At 52.1% G+C, this 22,850-nt stretch overlaps 1 protein-coding gene across 3 annotated transcripts in view; it reads right to left on the reverse strand.

Moving 5' to 3' along the window:
- APBA2 (amyloid beta precursor protein binding family A member 2) overlaps positions 1-22,850 on the reverse strand; it is a 218,292-nt gene that overhangs the window by 16,748 nt on the left and 178,694 nt on the right. For 2 of the 3 annotated variants that reach the window (XM_034667971.1, XM_034667969.1), the window contains 4 exons: positions 8,017-8,162; positions 6,947-6,982; positions 3,671-3,757; positions 1,017-1,202 (listed from right to left, as the gene is read on the reverse strand). In XM_034667971.1, the coding sequence (XP_034523862.1) occupies positions 1,017-1,202; positions 3,671-3,757; positions 6,947-6,982; positions 8,017-8,162 (455 nt within the window). The remainder of the gene's footprint in view (positions 1-1,016; positions 1,203-3,670; positions 3,758-6,946; positions 6,983-8,016; positions 8,163-22,850) is intronic. The other variant, XM_034667970.1, reaches the window with a different exon arrangement.

Here is a 22,850-nt window from a genome sequence, read left to right on the forward strand (position 1 = left end):
AACATCCTCAAAGCCCCGAGTCACACAGAAGTGCCCATCTAGGTGCCCATGGAGATCTGGATCGTGAGGAAAGAATCTGCGTGTGTACTAGCAGGTCTGTGTTTAAATTTCTTCTCATAACATAATAAAAAATTAAAAAAGAAATGTATAAAAAAATTAAAAAATAAATTTCTTCTCCAATCAATATACCATTGCTTCAAAGCACTTCTAGGTGATTTCGACTTCTTAGCAAAAGGATGACTACCTCCATCCCTCAGCCCTGCCTTCAAACATAAAAATCTAGGGGCCATTCCCTTCTGTTTCAGGTCCCTGCCCTGCAAGTCCATATGTGAACAAGAATGCCCCTTTCCAAGGATCCAGGGAGAAGCGACGGCTTTTCACAATTCTACTTCGGCACACGAGATCTGCCCGCCAGGGGGCAGCAGAGAGACCTGGCCCAGGGTCTCTTGTGCTTACCACTTGGCCCTCTGCTCCCTTCTCTCCTTTCTCCCAATTCTAGGCTCAGAAGGATGCTCTCATCCCATTGAAGGAAAGAGTCAAAGTGTTCATGGTCTCTTAGCGAGTCTGAAGTATTTTAAGTTCCAGAATTATGACGTGAAATGGCCATGAGCAAAGGCAGAGCTGTTCCTTGAGCACAGATGTTGCCTCCTTGAACGCAAGCCTGGCGTGTGAAAATGTGCATCTTAACCACAGAAAAGTCAGGGAGTATTTTGTTCTAGGAGAAAAAGGTTGTGTTTTGTTAAAAGGATTTCTTCAGATAGCACCCCTGGCCTATTTAACCATGGTCCAATTTATGAACAGCCCTGAAGGATGTATTTCATGAAGTGAAGTAAAGCTATGTTCAATCTCTCTGCAAACTCTGAGTGTTAGGGAAAAAACCCACTGATTCCACTGGAAACATCAATGATGGTGCACAGGATTTCTACCTGAGACATGATTTCCAAAGAGCCTGGGATGCCAGAGCCCTCGTGAAGTCGGGGCCTTCAGGGGACGTGACATGCCTGGCGGTTACTTACGTCCTCGGACTCGAACACGTGGCAGATCATCTTGTACTGCTTCTTCCCCTCTTGGGCTCCAGGGGTGGTCTCGATGCAGTCCTGAGAGGCTGACCGGGGCATGCGGCGCCTGGCCATCAGCACCACAATGTTCCCAATGTCCGCGATGTAGGAGATGGTGCGCAAGGCGTGGTCCATCATGGTCTCCTGCCACGAGTGGGGTGGATCCATGTGAGGAAACGTTAGGGAGAACAAGCCACTAAAAAACACTCAAGTTCGGGGTTTCTCGGCCTCAACACTAATGACCTTGCGGTGTTCCTTCTCGATCGTGAAGGGCTGTCCCATACACTGGAGGGTGGTTAGCGGCAAACTTGGCCTCTACCCACTGGATCCCAGAAGCATCGCCCCCTTCCTAAGCTGTGACCACCAAAAATATTTCCAGCCTTTGCCAAATGTGCCCTAGGGCACAACATCACCCCGGTTGAGAATCACTGCTCCAGGGAACAGAGCGTTTGAGGACAGTGATTCACAGTCAAGGTCCATCTGCCTTCGCCCCACAGCACCCTCCCACTGCTTCTTGGAGGCACAACACCAGGGGGAGCTCCTGGTCCCTGCTGGGGGAAGAGCAGGGAGGCCGTCAGGGGGTGAAGCCTGTCCCCACCTGATCAGAAGCGGGCTGTGGCTCTGGAGAAGGTCCCTTCCCCGCAAGGCATGTGCTTCTCCCTAGCAGATGTGGAAGGCTCTGAAACCAACGTCTTCCACAGATGAGTTCTTCTCAGAGAGCCCGAGCAGTGCAGGCCCCAGTCAGGGGACACTGAGGCAGCTCCCCTGATTGATCGATGAGTCTCTGTGGCCATTCAATTCCCTCGGCGCCTGGCAGGTCCATTACTCTTGATGGCTTTTGTCGTCTCACAGGAATCTCCACTGAGCAGCTTGCCCATGACCCCTACCTAACAAGGCTGCACACAAAGGCTCTGAGAAACTAACCAGTTGGTCTTTTATGCCTTTGTGCTTTTTCCACAAAAGAAAAACTGGCTGCTTCTGCACCTCGGAAGCCCCTTTTCTTCCTCACAGAATCTACTTTTACAGCAGATATTACTCCACGTCTGTCTTTCAGGAGCTGATGTTCTTCCTGGCCAAGGCTAGGGGGGTGGTTTCAAACCACAGGAGCCACTTTTCAGGAAGGGGGACTGGACAGGGAACGGCCGAGGGTGCCTCTTCGGCATTTCCTGATTTCTGGCCCCATGTCCCGGGGAGAGCCATGTTCCTCGCAGACAGAGCTACAAGGACGGACTCTGGGCTTTTTAAAACACATATACTACCCAGCCCTGTTCGTTGCAAGGAACAAGGAGACCCCTGTGACAGTGAGCATGGCCAGCACCCGGGTCTCTGTTTCTGTAATATCGTTCCCCACAAAGAGGAACTGCGCGTGGCTCCTCGAAGAAACAGCTGATTCCAGGTCTGGGGCAGGGGAAGCGGGAGGGGAGCTCGGAACACCTCACTGCCTCAGAAAGCAAGGACGTGATCAGCAACTAAGCAGAAGATGTCAAAACCACCCAGGGCCCAGTTTAAACATCTCTGGTCGAACTGGGCATCGCCAGAGCACCAAAAAGAATAGGGAGGATAATAATGAAAACACAAATTAAAAAAAAAAAAATCCACGGGTCCACAGTGAAGAGGGAAAGAAAGACACAAAAGGTCTTCTGCATGGGGAAAGGTCCGACAAAAGTGGAGAGCGTGGCATGATTAGGAAATGCACATTTTGCACTTCCAACTCAAGGAGGTGATCACTGGGTGCTAAAGCCGGCAGGCAAAATGGGTATTGAGGAACAGGGTCCCCACCCATCCGAGTGTCATCACATGGATTACTTGCTGATGACAAAGAAGCAAAGGGGTCATTACCCCGGCATCTGGTCGTCCTCCAGCGGGCTCAGGAATGGAATGGAGGTCCGGCCCCAGGGTGAGTGGGGCCTCCCTCTCCCCCAGCAAACCTCAAGCACAGGGCACTGCCTGAGGCCTTCCCGACCCCTCCCTCCATCGCCCCGTACCCCTGGCCTCCTGCCCTCTTATTCTCCTTCTGCACGCAGGCCTCTCTATCTTGCATGGCTCACTTGCCCCTCACGTATCTGTCTTCTCCACCAACAGCAGTGCTCAAGGCCCAGGAAAAATGGGCAGAAGCTGGACACAGCACATGGTTCACAGGTTGAAAATCTTAAGGCAGCCCCCCCCCCGCCCCCGCACCCCTGCTGGAGTACCACCCACTCAGAGGGCCGAGGCTCACCTGGCATTTCCACCTTCCCACTCGATTCCCCAGGCCTGGCATGCACAGGTTTCAGCAAGGCCCTTCTAGAATCCTGATGGTGAGCACACAGCTTCCGACTCAGGCGCTCCTTCCCCTCCATTTTGCCTACTTAATCCCAGCTGCGGCACACCTACACCGGGGCTTTTCTCTTCCCAGCCCGGTGCTCCTCGGCCCCCTGCAGCTCGCTCTAGATTCCACAACCACAACCCATTCGAGACCCGGTCCGGCGCAACTGTCCTCCGGGGACTGCCTTTCAGCTCATCCCAGAGGGAAAGTTCTCCCGCAGCTAGACCTTGATTTCCTATGGTCCCTGAGGTGCGAAGTTAGGGGTTTAATTACATGATTTTAAAACAATGGTCTTTAAAATGCTTACCTGTGTGTCCGCATTTAACACCTTGATCCTCTGGGTGGAGATGAAGAGATCCACTTCGGTCAGAGTCTGGGCATCCCCCTCCGAATTCTAAGAAAGGACAGTGGATACTGTTACAAACAAACAAACAAACAAAAAAACTAACTTGAACAAAGGCCTGACAATTTTACTAATGACCCTGAGCGCCCCTAGAGGGAAACGCTACTCCAGCTTGGAGCAGCCATGGGAAATCTAAATTGCACGCCGCCTTCCAGAGCAATCTGTAGCGAAGTGAGTTCTAAAGGCAGTTTGCACAGGGCGTGAAGAAGGAGGGAGGAGACAGCTTCCGGAAGCCTGAGCGTGGAGGGGGGCTGGATGCCTGGGGTCTTGGGTCCCAGCATCCAAAGCGCAGCCCCTCCGCTCTCTAAAAAGTAGGCCTGCCTGCCAGCCCTTATCAAACTCCGCAAAGGCACAGGGTCTGTGTACTCGGGCTACATACGTTTCCGGGATTTGGGATTCCAAATATCCCCAGGAAATGGGGAAGAAATTTTCAAAGACGTTGGATTAGATCGTCAGCATCTTCTTCTGATTTAAATAGTCCTAGTTATGTCACCCCCCCCCCAAGCAGGCTTAAAGCTGATCTTCCAAAAACCCTAAGGGAAGCAAGACCCCAACAGGACTCAGTGCTGCCTTCCCAGCAACACGGGAAAAACCAGGAGAAGCTGTCACACAAACGCCCCTGTTCTGTCAGCTCCTGGAGTGTGTTCATCCTGTGGCCATTACTTACGTGTCCATGGAATGTTCTAGAAGCTCAGTGAACTATTTATTCAGGGTCTGCTCTAAACCAGGACAGCTTTTCATTGGTTTTTACAACCTTGGGAATCCTAATTACTCCTGCACAGTGGCAATGAAATACAAAATCTTTCGGTTTATGCACTGAGGTAAGAAATTCTTTGTGGTCACCGGGAGCCCACGGTGGCATATCTTCCACTTCAAAAGAGCAGAAACGGTGATTTAATTCCTCACTAAAAAATCTGAAATCTAAAATCCCCCTGCTGACAATTCCTTAAGAAATCGGAGTTGCAGAGAGGCTCTGTATAATATTGATAAATTTGTATCTCAGCTCAGTTTTCAAGGGAAAAGATCTTTTGGGCTTTCAGCCCACCATGAGGTGACACTGCTTTTAATTGATTTTTAAAAGAAAAGAGAGTTCAAAATAATCCAGTTGAAAATAGTTTGCAGGAACATAGAGGAACTACTTTTTGTCTGATTTGAAAAATCGGGTTATATTCTATGTCCACATGCTTTTAAACATTACATATTATGGGATTGTTTCTCAAAACCCTCTTGCTTGAAAAAGTAGGTTGGGCCAGAAGCAAAAAAAAAAGAAAAAAGAAAGAAAAAGAAAGGTTGCAGGTGGACTTGGTATTAGTGACAATTTCTGGAGGAAACTCGAGTGCTGTGCCCTTGATGGGAGAAGAGGGACAAACGTGGAGCTGAGCAGGCTCAAACTGGGGGTGAATGGAAGAAGCCAAAACCTGATTGATAACAGGGAACAGCAAAGCTCACCCCGTGATACTCTCTGCTGGAAGAAAGGGGGAGTGTCAAGAGCAGGAATCCAACAACGGCCACCAGACAACAGGGAGGGCCTGTCCGTGGATGGGGGGACCGTGACCCCATGGTCACCAGCAGGTTAGCTGTGTGTGGGATGCTGCTTCCTCCTGGTTCCAGACTCATGAAGTACCCTCCTATCGGCACCTGTCTGGCCAGATGTGAGCAGAGCAAAAAGGGGCCCTTGGCACCGATCCTGAACATCCCCTTGCCCAAAGGGAAGAACAGCTCTCCACGGACATAACCAGCTGGCCTCAGAGCCTGCAGAGGCCGTTTCGAGCTGGCTCTGTCTGCTCCAGGCCCCTTTGGGCTCCCCGGACGGTAGACCTGAGGACCAGGCTGCAGTGTACAACAGAGCCCTGCTCCAGTTTCCTGGTGCTTGGCCAGTTCAGGGGTGCCCTGGGCAAACTGCAGGCTAGGAGCCCCTCTTCCTTGGAAGCATACCCCAACTATAGCTCTGCAAAGCCAGGCCCAGCAGAGCTACACTGCCCAGCAGAAAGCTCGTTGAGCAGCGGGAGATGGGTGATTTCCTTCCTCTTCTACAGCTCAAGGAGTCCAAGGAGACACCACTGGGCAAAGAGCAAATATCACAGGCAGAGAAGTCTCACCACAAGGGAGGGGAGCGTCCAGACGGGCTCCTCTGGCACACAGTCAGAAGATGGTGTTCTAGGTGGGGAACGGAGGACTAAAGCTCTTGCCGTCTAAGCAACAGGACTGCACCAAATCAGTGCCTTCTGACACCGAGCATTTGAGCTTTCCTGTATTGGGAGGACCCAGCGTTTACTAAATGACCAGGTTTACAAGCAAAGGACTGGAGGTCAACTTGATATTTTTAAAGTTGGCTCATACTCCAGAAACTCTTCCCCCCCCACCCTTTTTTTTAAGTACACTCCACGCTAGGCGTGGAGCCCAGTGCAAGGCCTGAACTCATGCCCCTGAGAGCAAGACCTGAGCTGAGATCAAGAATTGAATCCTGGGGGCACCTGGGTGGCACAGCGGTTAAGCATCTGCCTTCGGCTCAGGGCGTGATCCCGGCGTTCTGGGATCGAGCCCCACAATCAGGCTCCTCCACTATGAGCCTGCTTCTTCCTCTCCCACTNCTCCCCCCCCCCCTGCTTGTGTTCCCTCTCTCGCTGGCTGTCTCTATCTCTGTCAAATAAATAAATAAAATCTTTAAAAAAAAAAAAAAAAGAATTGAATCCTGAACCGAATGAGCCACCCAGGCGCCCCGCAGCAACTCTCTCCACTGAGGAACGCATCTCATGGGCAAACTGACCTTCTCATCATCATCCTGATTTAGTAAATTAAGCTTAATGAGTCTTTAAATATCAGAACAATTTAATTAATTTTGTACAGAAGCGTAAGCACTAAATGCGTTACATGGTCGTATCAAACGTCACCTGCAAAAATGTCTGCGTGAAACAGTAACATCACGGCATTAACCACATTCTAGCACAGGAGAGACCAAACGAGAAATTTAGAAAAAGGGCACTGATGAGGTTCTTCTGAAAGTGGGCGGTTAAAAATAAAAAGAGTCTGTGGTTCCATTCAAAAGTCTACTGTTTATCTATCAAGGGAAGAGGGAAAAGCTGTTCGACGCATGCTGTGTGCTCCTACAAACAGGACCGCCCCCCAAAACTGCACAGGACGAGGCCCAGAAACCCAGGAAAACCCCACAGCCCCACACACCGCTTTTTTCTTGATTTTAGCAGCCTTTTGCATCCTCTGAGCAGCATGTAAGAGAAAAGAAAAACGGATAAAGGAAGAAAGAAAGAGAAGGAAGGGCAGCCAAGCTATTTCGGTCTTGTGATCAACACCCCGGGACGCCGACCTTGTGCTCAGGGGAAGCCCCCCCTCAGGGCAGGATGGGTGGGTACCCGCCACTTCAGCGAGCACACACGCTGACCACGAGAAGCCCCCACACGCGTCCCTCGAGCGCTGGGAATCACCAACCACCACCCAGATCTGTGAGGGCGAAACTGGGGACGGAGCGATGCCACCGGCTGGCACCAAAGCACCCGGCTCTCGGGCAGAGGAGCACGACTGGGGTCTGGGCCAGGAGGGCCCGGGGCTCTGCGCTTCTCTTCTCCTGACCCCCATGGGCTAGTGCCCCAGGCCCCTGTGCCTCCATAAAGAAGGTCAGTGCACAGTGAGGACAGAGGAGGGGCCTGACACGGTTTCTCAGTCCCCAGGGGCTGGCAGCATGCACAGTCCTGCCCAGAGGGGGCACCTCCTCGGACCACCCCACCCTTTCCCCAGAACCCCCATTAGTCACCATTAGTTTTGCTGACTTGGCCTCATCCTCCCCCTGCCTGGCTGCACCCACTGTTCACAATCAGGCCATTCCGTGTGTACCCAGAGCAGCAAGCATGTCAGAGGGTTTCTTGAGGTCATGAATTTAACTGACACATGGGATTTCTTTGTTTCCCCTTTTGCAAGCACTTTGGGGCCAAAGACACACCTATCAACAAAATGGGACTGGAGGCCTCCAACCCAATGTGTTTTATGAGTGGAATGCTGTGGAACGATCACCTTTAAAAATCATGCTTCCAGTGGCCGGGTGGAGGTTCCTCATGAAGAAGCCAGCTGCCCCTGCCCCCAGCCCTGGCATTCTTCCAGACTGGCCAAAGTCACCCTTGTCCTCGCCAGGTGCCTCAGGCCTTCCTGCTCTCTCAGTGCTGAGGGCTGTGGGGTCACCAAACCCACTTTCGTGTCCCCTCCCCCAAAGTGAACCAGGGCTCTGCTGAGCGCACCAGTACCTTGACCCGGCTGACGGCCTCCTGCGCCTGCATCATTCTGATGTTTTTGGAAGGGTTACGTTCTGAGAGCAGCTGGGTGGACCCCAGGTAGTTGGCAGCAAAGATGATCCCATCAATGAGGTCTTCTGGTTCACAGGGCCCTGGAACTGAGGAGGGCACAGTTAGCATTCTCCCAGAAGACAAAGGAACAAGGCCACAGGGACAGGAGACAAAGGCGAAGGGCTGACCCATCGCCTATCTGCAGCCAGCAGAGGGAGGCCAGTCTCCCCTCATTGCTGCACAGGGCACAGTGCAAGGAACTACGCAAAATCAACACCCAGGCCAGAAAAGTCCATGTACGTGGCTCAGGACAATTCCAGGACCTCGGGCAGCTGTCACTCAGGGCATCTCAGCCTCCAAAGTGACAACCATATGCTGCAATCCAGAGACACACTTTCCCAAACTGGACAGCATTTCCGTGCCTGCCCCAGAGCCCTCTGGAATCAGGACAGGGAGCAGAAACTTCCCACTACACCCTCCAGTACTTCTGGGGCCTTCTCCTCCACTTCTGCACTGCAGGGCTCTGGTCCTGTCACATGCCCACCTGGGCAGGTCACCCCATCCCATACACCTCAGATCCAGGCTGGGTAATGTGGCCCTTGCTCCCCCTGCTGCCTCTAGACCGCTGCTGTCCATGGAACTTTCTGCCATGACATAGAATGTTCTATCTTGGTGCTGTTTAATATGGAACCACTAGCCACATGTGGCTTTGGAGTACTTGAACTGGGGCTACTGCGAGAGGAAATGAATTTTTAAATTTTATGCCATCTAATTCATTTACACACAAATAGTCACATGTGGCCTGTGGCTCCCGTTCTGGACAGGCAGCTGTAGGTAAGGTCGGCAGAACTTTTCTGCGAGGGGCTAGATGGAAAATATCTTAGGATTTGCGGTCTGTGTGCAGATAGTCACCTCTGCGTCTGGAAGACAAAACCAGGCCCAGGCCATCTGTTGATGAGCACACACGGATGTGCTCCGGGAAAACTTTGTACACAGACCTGGGTGGCTGGGAGGATTTGGCCCTGGCTCCATAGTCGGCAAACTGTAGACCATCGCTCAGCCTTCCTCTGAGACCCAACACCTTCCTTTCCGTGTCACTGCCTTCTACCCTCTTCCTGCCCGCCCCTGGTCAGACCCCTCCTTCTGAGGGACCTTGGCTCTAGCTCTCAGGCTCCCCCTCACTCTAGGGTCCCCAGGGCTGGCTGTCCTGTGGCTCCTTGGTCCCCAGGGCCAACAGTCCCCTCCGGACTCCTCCCCTCTGCCAGCTGTTCCATGTTCTCCCCTCTGACCCACTCTGCTGCTAAAAGCATCAACTTGCCAAGCTTGGATGCCATTGTCCACCCGTCCCATAACATCTGCCCAACACCCTCAACTCCCTACCCCATGCCCCACCTGTCAGCCCCAGGGACTTGGCACAGCTCCAACCACCTGTTACATGTAGGCCTGCAGCTGGAAAGAGCCAGAGCCGCCCAACAAGGCAGACTGGTTCCATTCCAAATTCATGGGCCAAAATGCCCTCAAAACTTGCAGGCAGCCCTGAGAGGTGCCTCTGAGAAGTGCCCCTCTCCCCCTGCACAAGCACCATCTCCTCGAACTTCCAGCTACCCTCCCTTGGCTGTATTCGGCAGAGCATCACGTCTGCTCCCTGTGTGGTGGGTCCCCGCTGGGGACAGAGGGTCACCTGTGATCCCATCCCTCTCTGAAGCAAGTCCTATCAGCTGGGTCTTCCTACGGCTTTTAAATATCCTCCCGTGTCCCCAGGCGGGTTCAAACGCTTCCTTCCCTACATCCCCACCTCCCTCCTCCCTCTGGAAGGCAAATGCCCAGACGGAACTGCCTGTTTGGCTCTCACCCCTTCCTCAGCACATCCCCACCTGGCTGCTACGTCCCTGCTGCAAAGCCACCAATGCAAACACTACACGATCTCTGTGCCCTCGTGTCCGGAGGCCTTGTGGTTCTCATCTCCTCCTCCCTCTCTAGCTGTTCCTTCTCAGCTCCCTGCAGCCCCGTCCTCCTCCACGAGGCCACTGAATCCCGACAACCTGGGGACTCGGTACTGGCGAAGGACACGCAGCTCTCTGAGCCCCACCCCCACACACTCAGCAGCCTACTCGCTGGCTCCCCTGGGATGGCCCCCCCCACCATGGCCAAAGCGAAGCCCCGACCCTCCTCCACTCCATCAGGGCACTGAGCCCGGTTCCTCATCTCAGACCGCACCCCCTCCCAGCTCCACAGGCCTTCACCCCCATATCCGACCCATCCCCGAGAGCTTTCCCAAACTTATCCCGAGTCTGCCTTTCTCCAGTTCTGCCACCACCATGGCCTCATTCCATCCCGGACCCGAGGATGGCCTCCGACTAGCCCGTGTGAACTGCAGTGCACTGCCCGTGTCCCTCCAAAGTCCCTACCCTGAAGCCCTAACCCGCAGTGTGGTGGTATTGGAAGTACAACCTCTGGGAGCTGATCTGGGAGGTCAGGAGGGTAGAGCTCTCGGGAATGGGATCTGTGCCCTGATAAAAGGGACCCCAGAGAGCAACCCTGCCCGCTTTCTGCCACACGTGCCCACAGAGAAGAAGCGTGTCTGTCGCCCAGAAGGGGGCTCTCAGCAGAACTCGACCACAAAGGTACCCTGACCCGGGCCTTCCGTCCTCTGCAGCTATGAGAAGTACCCAGTGTTGTTCATAAACCCCACGGGCTCTGGTGCTTTGTTAGGGTAGCAAGACTAAGACCTGAACCTTCCACCCAGACTACCCCCATGCTGCCACGAGAGGGTCCTTCTAGAAAGCTGATCTTTTTGCCTCCCCTGCTGTAAACTGAATGGGGCCTCTCATTCTCTCAGGAGAGAGGCAGGAGTCCCTGAGCCCTGTCATCCCAGAGAATGGGGGGTCCCAGCTCTGGCCCACATGCCTGCCCCTGGCTTCTAGGGTACTGGGGGCTCAGGGAGGGGCCCACAGTGAGCAGGCTGTCACCCCAAAAAGCAAACGTGCAGCTTCCCTGACACCAGGCCGACCCTGCATGCAAGGCAGGTTTTCTAAATTACTCTGAAACTTCAGTTCTCTTCAAACCGCAGGAGAAAATGGCACAAGGTGAGCCGCGTGGGAGGGAACGTGTGCATTAGGCTTTCACCAGACCAACCTCAGCTCTGCTGACTTTCCATTAAAGCTTCGAAATTGGGCATAGCGTGTGTCCATTAGCCTCCATTGTCTGCCTGAAGACCCTGCCCCAGGGGCTCACATGTCGTCGGACTCACACCCAGGGATCTACTCCCATCTCTTTCACACCAGCACCACAGCTCCTGCACTAAAGGCTATTTTATAAAGTGCTTTCGAACAAGGTCAAGTATTCTGCAGTTTGAAAGGAATCTGTTAGTAATAACGGGTCCCGGCAGGTCCCACCTTAGCAATGTCCCGGGTCATGGCCCACGGAATGGTGGGGGCCCTCCCATCATGACACCACTGCCCTGGGGACCCCCTTCCTTTCTCCCCACTGACCCTGAGAGCCTCCCTAGCAGTGCCCAAAGGATGTACCCTTTCCTCTTGGGTGCTCAGGTGGTTTGCTCCAGGGATCTTGGATACCACTTTTGGAAGCCTCTCCCAAACCCCCAGGGAACCAAGCCCAAGGTCCCATCCCTCAGCAACCCAGCCCTGACTGAGAAGCCACTGATACCTCAGGGCCTCCCTGGCCCTCCCCCACAGATGGACACCCTGTGACTTCCACAGTCCACTGGCAAAGCCTGTCCCCAAGTCTGAAGCCCCTCACCCAGCCCCAACTCTGTCATCTGTGTCTGGAGGAAAGAAACATCTTCTGCTCCAGAACCAAGTGAAGGGGTCCTTACAAGAGCCTTGGGTTGGGGAGGAGAGACATGAGGAAGTAGGGCCTAGGTCTGGATGGGGAGAGCTGCCCCTCTGCGTGGTCTCCCCACCACATCCATCTCTCTGGGAGAGCTCTTGCCACCCAGCCGACATTGCTGGATCTGGAGCAGGCTGCCTGTGACAGGAGAGGGGCGGTATTCAGAGGCCTCCACAGCCTCGGGGGTCAGTGAGGCACAAGAGGGGATGGGTACAAGGGGCCTTGAGAAGGGGGGTGTGAGGGCCTGGGTGGGGGGTAAACTTTGGGCTTGAGGGCTGGCGATGGGAGGGACTGGGGGTGGAGGTTGGGGGCTGGGGCCAGGTGGGCTGGAGGGCCCAAGGGGGACCCTAGCTTCTGGTAGATTTATAAGCTCACCCTTCCAGTGTTTAGAAGACACCCCAGAAAAGCACAATAACCCCCGACACATGTTCAGATCAAGCGTTTCTCATCCCATCGTCACCGCCACCTTCCCCAAAGCTCCGTGCAAGCGGCCACGTGGGACGATGGTGCCTTCTCTTCTAGGCCAGCCTACCCACGGTCCTCCGGGCCACCCACTCTGGCCTCCAGTCAGCGCTGGTGCAGGGACCCACAGGGACCGGGGTGGTGGGACCTCAATGCCATAGGTCTCTGTGGGCTCCTCCCAGAGCCTCTCAGCTCCTCACGAGTCCATCACCCCTGCACACACGTGCACGCATGCACAAGTACACACACCCACGAAGGTACACGTGAGTGTTCGCGAAGCTTCTCACACAGCGGCAGTGCTTGCGGTCCTGAGCCCACAGAGCCACACCTCCTAACTGGGACTGTGCGCCCACTGGGGATCCGAGATGAAGTGCCCCCCGCGGGGGCAGATACAGGGCCTGCAGATGCAATGAGGGGCTTCCACGGGCAGGCAGTTTACCTGATCAAGGGGATGAAGCCCCTCTATGACCACAAGCCCAAACACAAGAGAAGGAGGCGTTCTGAAGACCGTGTTGCGACCCCCGAGGAAGGTAATCCTGGCAGCAGGTGGCCCGGCACTGCACACCCCAGGACTGCGGCCCTGCTCTGTGACCAGCTTCTGCACCCTCGTGGGGGGAGCGACAGGGAGCCCACCGCTGCGGGCAGGCCTCTCAGAGAACTGAAAACAAGAAGCGCCGCCCAGAAGAGGGGCCCTACTTCGGAGCCTCTGACCCTGGGACCGCTCCTCCCAGGGCCCATGCAGGGTTCAGGGAAGGCAGGGCCAGAGCTGAGCCGCGGACCAGGCACAGAGAAGGGCTTAGCAAGCCATGTTACCATCCTGAGTATTTTAATATTGCAACAAGCTCTTAGGGTATCTGTGTTGGGCGGGGTGGGGAAGGGACTGTCCCTCCCAATTCTGCAGACAGGGAAGGCACCTGCCCCTCCCCCTCTGGCCTGTCAACGTTGAGGGACAGCCCGTGGAGGCTGGGACAGCCATGACAAGGACTGGGACTAAGGCAAGGAGGTACTCTCTCTCACAGAGCTGGGTAAACAGGGCAAACAAAAAAGCAAGGTCTTTTCAGACAATGAGGAATAGAAGGCAGGAAGCAAACCCTGGTGTGAGGGGGACAGGGACCCAGTCCGGATCTACGGAGGAAGGGGAAGGCTGCTCTCAGAAGCCAAGGTGAGCGCAGACCCGAATGACGCAAAGGGAGATACTTTAAAAGCAGTGTGTTTTCTGAGGCCCTCTCAGGGTCCCAGCTGTGTAAAGGGAAGCAGGGACTGCCCTCCAGGGTCCCACAGCTCCTGCCCAGGGATCCAGGGACAGGGCCGGAGTCTGAACTCTTCCACCGGCCCTGCTCAAAAAGCCTTTGTGCTCTTGGGACAGTCATCTCTCTCTCTCTCTCTTTTTTCGGGGGGGGGGCTCAATTTACTTACCAGCAAAATGGGGTGAGGGGGAACTCCTGAATTCTATCTCCTTGGGGTTTTTGCAAAGGTAAGAGATTAATAGGATGGGCTTCATAAATGCTAAAAGCATATAAAGTACAAGGCATTAGTTAATGAATTCTTAGCTTTTATTTGCACCTAACTCAAAAGACAACTCATAGCACTGAGCTGTGGCAGCACCCCGAGCACCAGATGGCGGGGGGGGCAGCAAGACAGTGGGCAGTGTCCGAGCCAGCAAATGTGCTCACGGGGCCTTGTGGGCACGCGGCCTGAGAGCCCACTGAGGCTCAGGTGACAATGGGATGCCACGGTCACACTGATATTAAGGGACAAAGCAGGGACCAGACCCAAAGGCTGTCACATCCCAGACGGTGGCCTCCACCAATATCGACATGGGGCACCTCCCGGCAGCAGGTAGAAAGTGGTGCAAAGCTCTTCCAAACCCAGCACCCGAGGGGGCAGTGGGAGGTGAAGTCAAGGAAGGAGGGACAGAAGATCCCAAGCAGCTCCTCTGTGTCTGGAATCGTGTTCAGAGCCCAGGGAGCCTGCAGAGGCCCCAATCCCATCCGAGACATTCTGCCTCAATGGACCCGGAGTGGGGTCCGGGAATCTGCACCACACACACTCCAGGTCACACCGAAGAGCAACCCTGTGGGCAAACCTGATCTCCTGCGCCCAAGCACTCCCCCCTCCCGTCATCTTAGGAGCAAAGCCCGCTGAGAGGCCAGGCCAGCACCCGCTGTCCCAGACAGGCCTGGCTCTTTACAAAGCCCCACGTCCCAAGGGCAAGACTCCCGGCTGTTCCTTCCATCTCAGGCACCTTGGTCCTCGCTCTGGAGATGACAAACCCCTGCACCTGGCCAGGGTTGGCAGCACCAAGGGAAGGGAGTAGGGGATGAGAGGGGGAGGGCTACAGAATGGGGAGGGGCGTGGAGAGAGGAACCCCTCCCTGTCCATCCATCAGCAGCCCTAGTGTGCACCTGTCACCAGCTAGGGGAAGGCAGGTGCCACCCCCCACAGAGGGAAAGGCGACTGCCAATCACACGGCAGCATCTTCCACCCTACCCCTCAGGGCTTTCTGACTGACGTGTGTCCATTTTTACTATCTTACACCATCTTCCCCTCAGGCCTCCTTCTATCCAGTGAGTGTGACTCCAAGTGCCCATCATTTGCTGATTGTCACCCCACGGCAGGGCCCGGGACACCAGTCTTCTCTGCAGTGACCATTACTGATCAGTAGATGGTGCCGCTGTGCTTTGCGGGAAAGTCCGGGTGGTCCCAGCAGCCCTGGGGTAACTGCTCCCTCACACCGCCCACACCCTCAGCCAGCACCCAGGGCCTGGACCTGGACAAGGATCCTCACACCCTATCTGTGGGGTGGGAGTCGAACGGCACTCCATGGAACAGTCCCTGAGGGTGGGAGCTTCCGCCTTGCCTTTTGAATGGACTCCCACCCTCTGAGGACACTCTCCTCTGCCTTTCCCCTTGCCACTCCCAGGGTGACCTTGGACAGCTAGCCAGACCTTTCTGAAATTCACATCCTGTTTCAGTCTATGTCCCTGAGTAGATATATTAAAAGCTGGCCCCATCTCCCCCCACCCCCGGAGCGAGTTCCGCCAGATCCGGGGGCACAGATTCCTGCGTGTGAAGGGCACCCCACCCCGGGCAGTGGGGTCCACCACCAGCACCCATGGACACCTGCACCCTGGGAAGAGGCCAGTGAAAAATTCCGGTCTTTGTTACAAACTCCAAAAGATGCCCACCTCTACCACCCCCCTCTGCCAGAGGTTCTTGTCATTCCAGCCTTGCTCTTCTTTTCAAAAAGGATTACATCAAAAACTAAGGATATACTGTATGGTGACTAACATAATAAAATATTATTATAAAAAAATAAAATATGTTGAAAAGATGTTCAACACCAAAAAAATGCAAAATAAACCATGAGATTAAAAAAAAAAAAAGGAAACAGTACAAAACAAAAACGATACCTCCAGCATCCTGCCTGCCTGTCAGACCCACCCCCACCTGCATGCTTATTAGGAAGCAGAGAAGAGTGGCCGGTGTGGATAAGCAGGGATTTCAGGTTCACAGACACTGCTTTCAACTCCAATCATGAAACACAGAACCAAAAATCAAACAGCTTCATGACAGTACGAAAGCAGCTGGCCCTCCGTGTCTGGGCATAAATTGTTCTTATTTGGCTCAACTCTTGGACTAAACCTATGCCGAGACCACCAGAGGGAGACAAAACAACAAAAGAATAAGGAGAGGTTTAAAGGCGATCCTGCGTCCCCAGAGAGTGATTTCTCCTTTTTGTTTTCTTGCTGTGATATAGATCGTGCAAACATCAGTGTATGCAGAATGTATCCGCACAGTCTGGACATGAGGAATAGGGTGCGCCAGACTCCTTCCTCCTGGAGGAAGCCTCGATTTGAAATGTCTGTTGGAAAATGTCAACCCTGCGGACCTCTCTGAGCAGGGAAAGGGGTGGGAGGTCCCACAGAGTCATGCCTTGGAGCCCCTGTCCCTGACACTTTTGGGGGAAACTATCCCGAACCTGGGTGGTGGACAGAGGCTTCCCACAAGTGGCCTGGATCCAGGTGATCTCATTAATTCCAAGTCTTGTGCCTGCTTCTCCCTGTCTTGGGGGGAGGGGATGGCTGGGTAGGGCCAGAGCCGAGGATGGGTTTGTGAGTGTGCCTCTGAAAGGTTGCCGAGTACAGCCCCCAGCCCTGACACACCAGACCTCTGTGTGTAACAAAGGTCTATTCCGCTCGGTCCTCGACAACCTCATGAAGCGGATCTCAATGTCCTGATTTTACAAATAAGGACAGTTCCCAAGGGGTCAAATGATTGGCAAAAGACCACTGCCACTGATTCAGGTACTGATAAGCATTTTTGAGCCCTCATATGAGGACAGAAAACACGGAACTCACAGGCTCACATTAGTCCCACAGTCACCAAATAAATGCATCAGGATGGCACGTGGTAAACGGCATGAAGGAAGGACCCTGTGCCAGTGAAGAAGCCACAGGGGTGTCTGGCCTTGGCAGGAATCTGGGGGCAGGTGCTCTCTGAACTGAGGCCCAAAGGATGCAAAGGAATAAAAAAAACCATAGAGGGAAAGGAGAAGACAGCATTCCAGGCTCAGTCAAGAGCAGGTGCAAAGGCCCTGGGGTGGCAGAGTATAGCACCTTTCAAAAGCTACCAACTGTGCAAACCGCCCAGGTGCATGGGGTGGGCCAGCATGTAGAGCAAGCTGAGGCTGCAGAGAGAGTGCTGGCCAGAGGGGAGGATCCTGGGGCTACACCAAGGACTGTCATTGCAGAGTACTGGCCAGGGAAGTGGCCCGACTTCTCTGTCTTTAGAAAGCAACTCTGGCTGCAGAGATGCAAACCACAGAGGGGAAGAAGGGAGAGCATCTGGGAGGCTACTGCAACTGTCCTAGCAAGTGAGTGAATGAGTGATGATTATGATGGTGGTGATGGTGATGATGGTGTGGACCCGGGTGATGATGGTGCCAGAGAGACAGCGACAGACTGGATCCACTCTGGAGGTTCAACCCACAGTCTGGAATACAAGGTGAGGATGAGGAGTGCTGGAAAGCAGACTGTACCACTGGATGGCCAAAGCTGCAGCTACGAGGAGGGGGCACTGGCCTTGAGGGTGGGGATTCTAGATGCAGGAACCTAGAAGTCTTCCAAAGGAGCTCAGGAGGCAGCTGGACTCAGGGGTCCTGAGAAACTGCACGTCAGTGCCAGGCGAAGCTGCAGACACAGAAGAATCATTGGGGAGAGGGGGGACTGGGTGGGCAGAGGTCCCAGGACCCAGCTCTGCTGAGCTCCAGCACCCTGTGCCCAGCGGGCGGGCTCAGCTGTGCCCATACTGGCAGGAGGGGAAAGGAGCCCTCGTGCCTCTGATGCACCGTGACCAGGAAGCCCACAGTGATCTGAGAGAGCCAGCCAGAGGATGGCGGTGTGTAGGGGAGGTGTAAGCATGAAGCAACCATCCCCAAAGTCTGGTTTAGAAGAAGAGGAAGGTAGAGCGCTGGCTGTGGACACATGCAGGTGGGGACAGATGCTCTCACAAGCCAGCAGAGGGGAAAGTGGAAGATACCGGAGAGGAAAACACCTCAGATCGGGTAAGGTTCAAAAGTGCAGAGAGGGACCTGGTCTCAGCTGGGAGGAGAGGCCACGGCTCTGAGGGGACAGGACAGGGAGGAGGGGCTAGGAGCAGGCAGAGTGCCAAGGCCATGTGCCATGCAAGCCACTGAAATAAGGGCAAGAGCTGGCCCGGGGATGGGAAGGTGTGTCAAGAGTGGCTGAGGAGGCAGGAGAGTCGTGAGATTGGATCTCAGGTCAGACCTTCTACCAGGAGAGCTGGGGCATGGCCTCTGGGCTCTGGCAGGGCTCCTCCTGCCCTGAATACCACCCCCTCCACCACCACAGCAGCGGGTCCCAGAGCCAGACGTCCAACGCTGCCGTGGGCTGGGCTGGGCTTCCAAGAAGCCCCTGTTGAAGGTGACCCTATAAGGGGGCTGCTATAAAAGAGAAGATGCTGTCTGAGAAATCAGAGCCTCAGAACAGTCACTGGGGAGAGGCCCTGCCTGGGGCTGCAGGACAGGTTGGGTCATCACTGAAGGAAACGATTTGAAAGTCCCACAGCGTGGAACATTAGACACCCAACAAGCGAGATAAAATCACTGGCTGCCGGGAGGAAGAAAAAGACTCAAAGAAGGTCAGAGCCAAGCTCAGTTCAGTGGACAGATTTGCCCAAGGCAGGTCCTAAGCATAAGCTTGGACCTGGGAGAATTACATCCCAGAAACAGCAGAATGAATCCAAAAACTGGTGAAAAACAGGGAAAGGCACAGGTATAAAGCTGCTCACTGCAACATTATTTCTAAGAACAAAACCCTGGAAACCACCCAAATGTTCCTGCATAGGGGACATTCATCCACACAGCAGATGTGCAAACAGCACAGAGCACCTCCACGTACTGCCCTGCAGTAGAGCTCTGGCATAATCTCCAGGGGTTCGTGTTAAGTGTAAAAAGGAAGGTGGAGGGGTGCCTGGGTGGCTCAGTCGCTTAAGCACCTGTCTTCAGTTCAGGTCATGATCCCGGTGTCCTGGGATCGAGCCCCGCATAGTATAGGGCTACCTGCTTGGTGGGGAACCTGCTTCTCCCTCTTTCTCTGCTACTCTCCTGCTCGTGCGCTCTCTGTCAAATAAATAAGTAAAATCTTAAAAAAAAAAAAAAAAGAAAAGGAAAATGGATAAAAGGGTGTTAACTCATTACCATTTAGCTAAGAATGGGGGAAGAATCACCTAAGATACTAAAAATATGTGAAATGTTAAAACTGGTTATCTCTAGTGGGAGGAAAGGATTTGGGAGGTGGGGTAACGGTGTAAGAAATTAGACACCTTTGCATACACCCTGTTTTCTATACTTGACTTCAGAACCATGTAAGTGTTTTATATAATTATAAAACAAAATTCAATGAATAAAGCAAATTCCTAAAGAAAAAAAAATGCATCTAAATGTGTATGCAGTTGTGACATGGTAATGAAGAGAACTATTCTGAATGATTTTAAAACAGAGTAATTTGATAGTACATCCCTCCTGAGCTATCCTCTGAAGACCAAAGTCAATGCAAATGAATCTTGAATTGTATCTATAATCACATGTCCTTGGTGATGTTGGTCTTGTTATTCTGAGACTATTGTAGGATTGATGGAATAAAACAAATGCAGAATTCTGCTGGTGTCCTTGAGAATGGGGATTTGGGGCATAGGAAAAAGGTACAAATGTAAAAATCCTATAGTCCTGACAATATGAACTGGGATGCATTTTATCTTCAAATCAGTATGAATCATGACNTTTTATCTTCAAATCAGTATGAATCATGACATGCTTTATCTTAAAAACATATAGGATATTAATTATCTATATCCATGCATAACAAATTATCCCAAAAGTTTGCAGCTGAAAACAACAAGTATTTGTTAGTTTCTGTGGGCAGGGGATCCAGGTGCAGCTGAGCCCAGCGCTTCCGGCTCAAGGGCTCTCTCAAGGCTGTAGCCATTTAGGGGAGGCTCCACTTCCAAGTTCACTTATGAGGCTGTTGGCCGGAGATGGAGAGGTCAGCAGATCTCCCAGCCGGGGTTTCAGATGGAGGCTTCTGCCATTTCATATACTAACATAAAGATTAAAGTAATGCATGTCAAATAAAAATGCCAATAGGAATTTTTATTGTGTAACTGATAAGCTAATTCTAAAGGTTCTATGGAAAAGTAAAGACACAAGAGGGTCCAGGGAGGTTCTGAACAGGAACGACGGTGACAGAAGGCAGACATTAGCCTTCCAGGTCATAAAATGCACTATAAATCTCCAGTTAAATAAAGCAGCTTGGTTCTGGAACCTCAGTGGAGATCCAGAAACAGACCTAGGTGTAAATGACAATGTATTGTATGATAAAGGCAGCATTTCAAAGCAGAGAGGGAAGAATCCATGGGATAGTTTTGGTACAAATGGTCAGCTATTTGAAAGAAAATCCTTAAAATGTAATTCTTTCTGGATCCATATACCAAAATAAATTCCAGATAAATTAAATATGTAACTCATTTGAATAAAATCATAAAGGTTCTAGAAGGAAAAAAATAATGGTAAGAGTGTCAAGGTTGGGTTGCCTGGTGGCTCAGTGGGTTGAGTGTCCAACTCTTGATTTCAGCTCAGATCTCGGTCTCGGTGTCATGGGATCGAGCCCTGTGTCCAGCTCCGCGCTCAGCACGGAATCCGCTTGAGGTGCTGTCTCTCCCTCTCCCTTTCCCTCTGCCCCTCCCCTACTCCTGCACGCTCTCTCTACATAAATAAACAAACAAACAAATAATAAAATCTTTTAAAAAGAGAGTGTAAAGCTCATACTAATCTCAGAAACTTGTAACTTCAAAGGAAAAAAATGAATACAGTTGACTACATAAAATGTTCAGCGAAGGAAAAATATGAGGGACACCTGTGTGACTCAGTTGGTTGAGTGACTGACTCTTGATTTTGGCTCAGGCCATGATCTCAGGGTCATGAGATTGAGTCCTGCTTGGGGCTCTGCGCTGAGCATGGATCTTGCTTAAGATTCTCTCTCTCATTCTCCCTCTGCCCCTCCCCCCAACTGGTGCTCGCTGTCATGTTCTCGCTCTATTAAAAAAAAAAAAGCAATAAAATAAAACGCATTTTTTAAAAAGGGAAAAATACGGAGATTCCTCAAAAAGTTAAAAATGGAACTCCTCTATGACCCAGCCACTGCACTACGGGGTATTTATGCAAAAAATACAAAAATACTAATTCAAAGGCTACATGTACCCCAATGTGTGTGGCAGCATTATCTACAATAGCCAAATACAGAAGCAGCCCAAGGGCCCACCAAAGGATGAATGGATAAAGAAGAGGTAGTACAATAACACACACACACACACACACACACACACACACAGAGGAATATTACTCAGCCATAATAAAGAATGAAATCTTGCCATTTGCAACCACGTGGATGAACCAGAGAGTATTATGCCAAGTGAAATACGTCAGTCAGAGAAAGACAAATACCATATGACTTCACTCATAATGCGGAATTTAGGAAACAAAACAGATGGGCAAAGGAGAAAAAAGAGAGTGAGGCAAACCAAGCAACACCCTCTTAACTATAGAGAACAAAGTGATAGTTACCAGAAGGGAGGTGAGGGGGGATGGGGGAAACAGGGGATGGGGCTGAAGGAGGGTACTTGTGCTGAGCACCGGGTGTTGTATGGAAGTGTTGAATCACTATATTGCACACCTGAAACGACCCATAACACTGTATGTGAACAAACTGGAATGTAAATGAAAACTTTAAGAATGCAAAAATATCAAAAGATGATGGTAGCTTGGGGAAAACTTTTACAATATACACCAAAGGACAAATCTCCTTTATATGCAAAGAACAGTGCAAACCTATAAGAAACACCAAAAATCCGACAGAAGAGTGGGCAAAGGAAACACACAGACAATGCATAGGAAAATAAACACAAATGGCTTGTAAACACATCAAACAGCATTTGGTTTCACTTCTGATGAAGATGTGTGCATAAAATCAACAATACACCACTTTGCATCCATTGGCCTGGCCAAGACCAAACGGCTGGAGGACTCACAGGGCTGATGAAACAGCACTCTCACACACAGCTGAGGGTGTGTACCCCGTCTCCCTCGGGGGCCACTTCTACCCCAGTTGGCGTGTGGCTGGCCTGCAACCCTGCCATCTAGGAACAGCTTCTGTGAAGGAACACGCACATGAACACGGAGACACATCCATGAGGCTGCTCACTGCTGCACTGACTAGAAGCAGTCCACAGGGGACTGATGAATACCCATCATATGTCCATGAACCTGAATCCTGGGCAGCCACTTAATAATCAGGTGGCTCTATAGTAGCTTATCTCCAAGAGGTATCAAGAAATGAAAAAGCAAAGTACAGACCCATGTGTCCACGTGTAATCTCTAGTTTAAGAAAAGGGATGTGGAGAAAGGGGATCCCTCCTACATTGTTGGTGGGAATGCAAGTTGGTACAGCCACTCTGGAAAACAGTGTGGAGGTCCCTTAAAAGTTAAAAATTGAGCTACCCTATGACCCAGCCATTGCACTACTGGGTATTTACCCCAAAGATACAGACGTAGTGAAGAGAAGGGCCATATGCACCCCAATGTTCATAGCAGCATTGTCCACAATAGCTAAATCGTGGAAGGAGCCGAGATGCCCTTCAACAGATGACTGGATTAAGAAGCTGTGGTCCATATATACAATGGAATATTACTCAGCTATCAGAAAGAACGAATTCTCAACATTTGCTGCAACATGGACGGCACTGGAGGAGATAATGCTAAGTGAAATAAGTCAAGCAGAGAAAGACAATTATCATATGATTTCTCTCATCTATGGAACATAAGAACTAGGAGGATCGGTAGGGGAAGAAAGGGATAAAGAAAAGGGGGGTAATCAGAAGGGGGAATGAAACATGAGAGACTATGGACT

This window comes from Ailuropoda melanoleuca, chromosome 9 (genome assembly GCF_002007445.2).
Source record: "Ailuropoda melanoleuca isolate Jingjing chromosome 9, ASM200744v2, whole genome shotgun sequence".
NCBI lineage: Eukaryota > Metazoa > Chordata > Mammalia > Carnivora > Ursidae > Ailuropoda > Ailuropoda melanoleuca.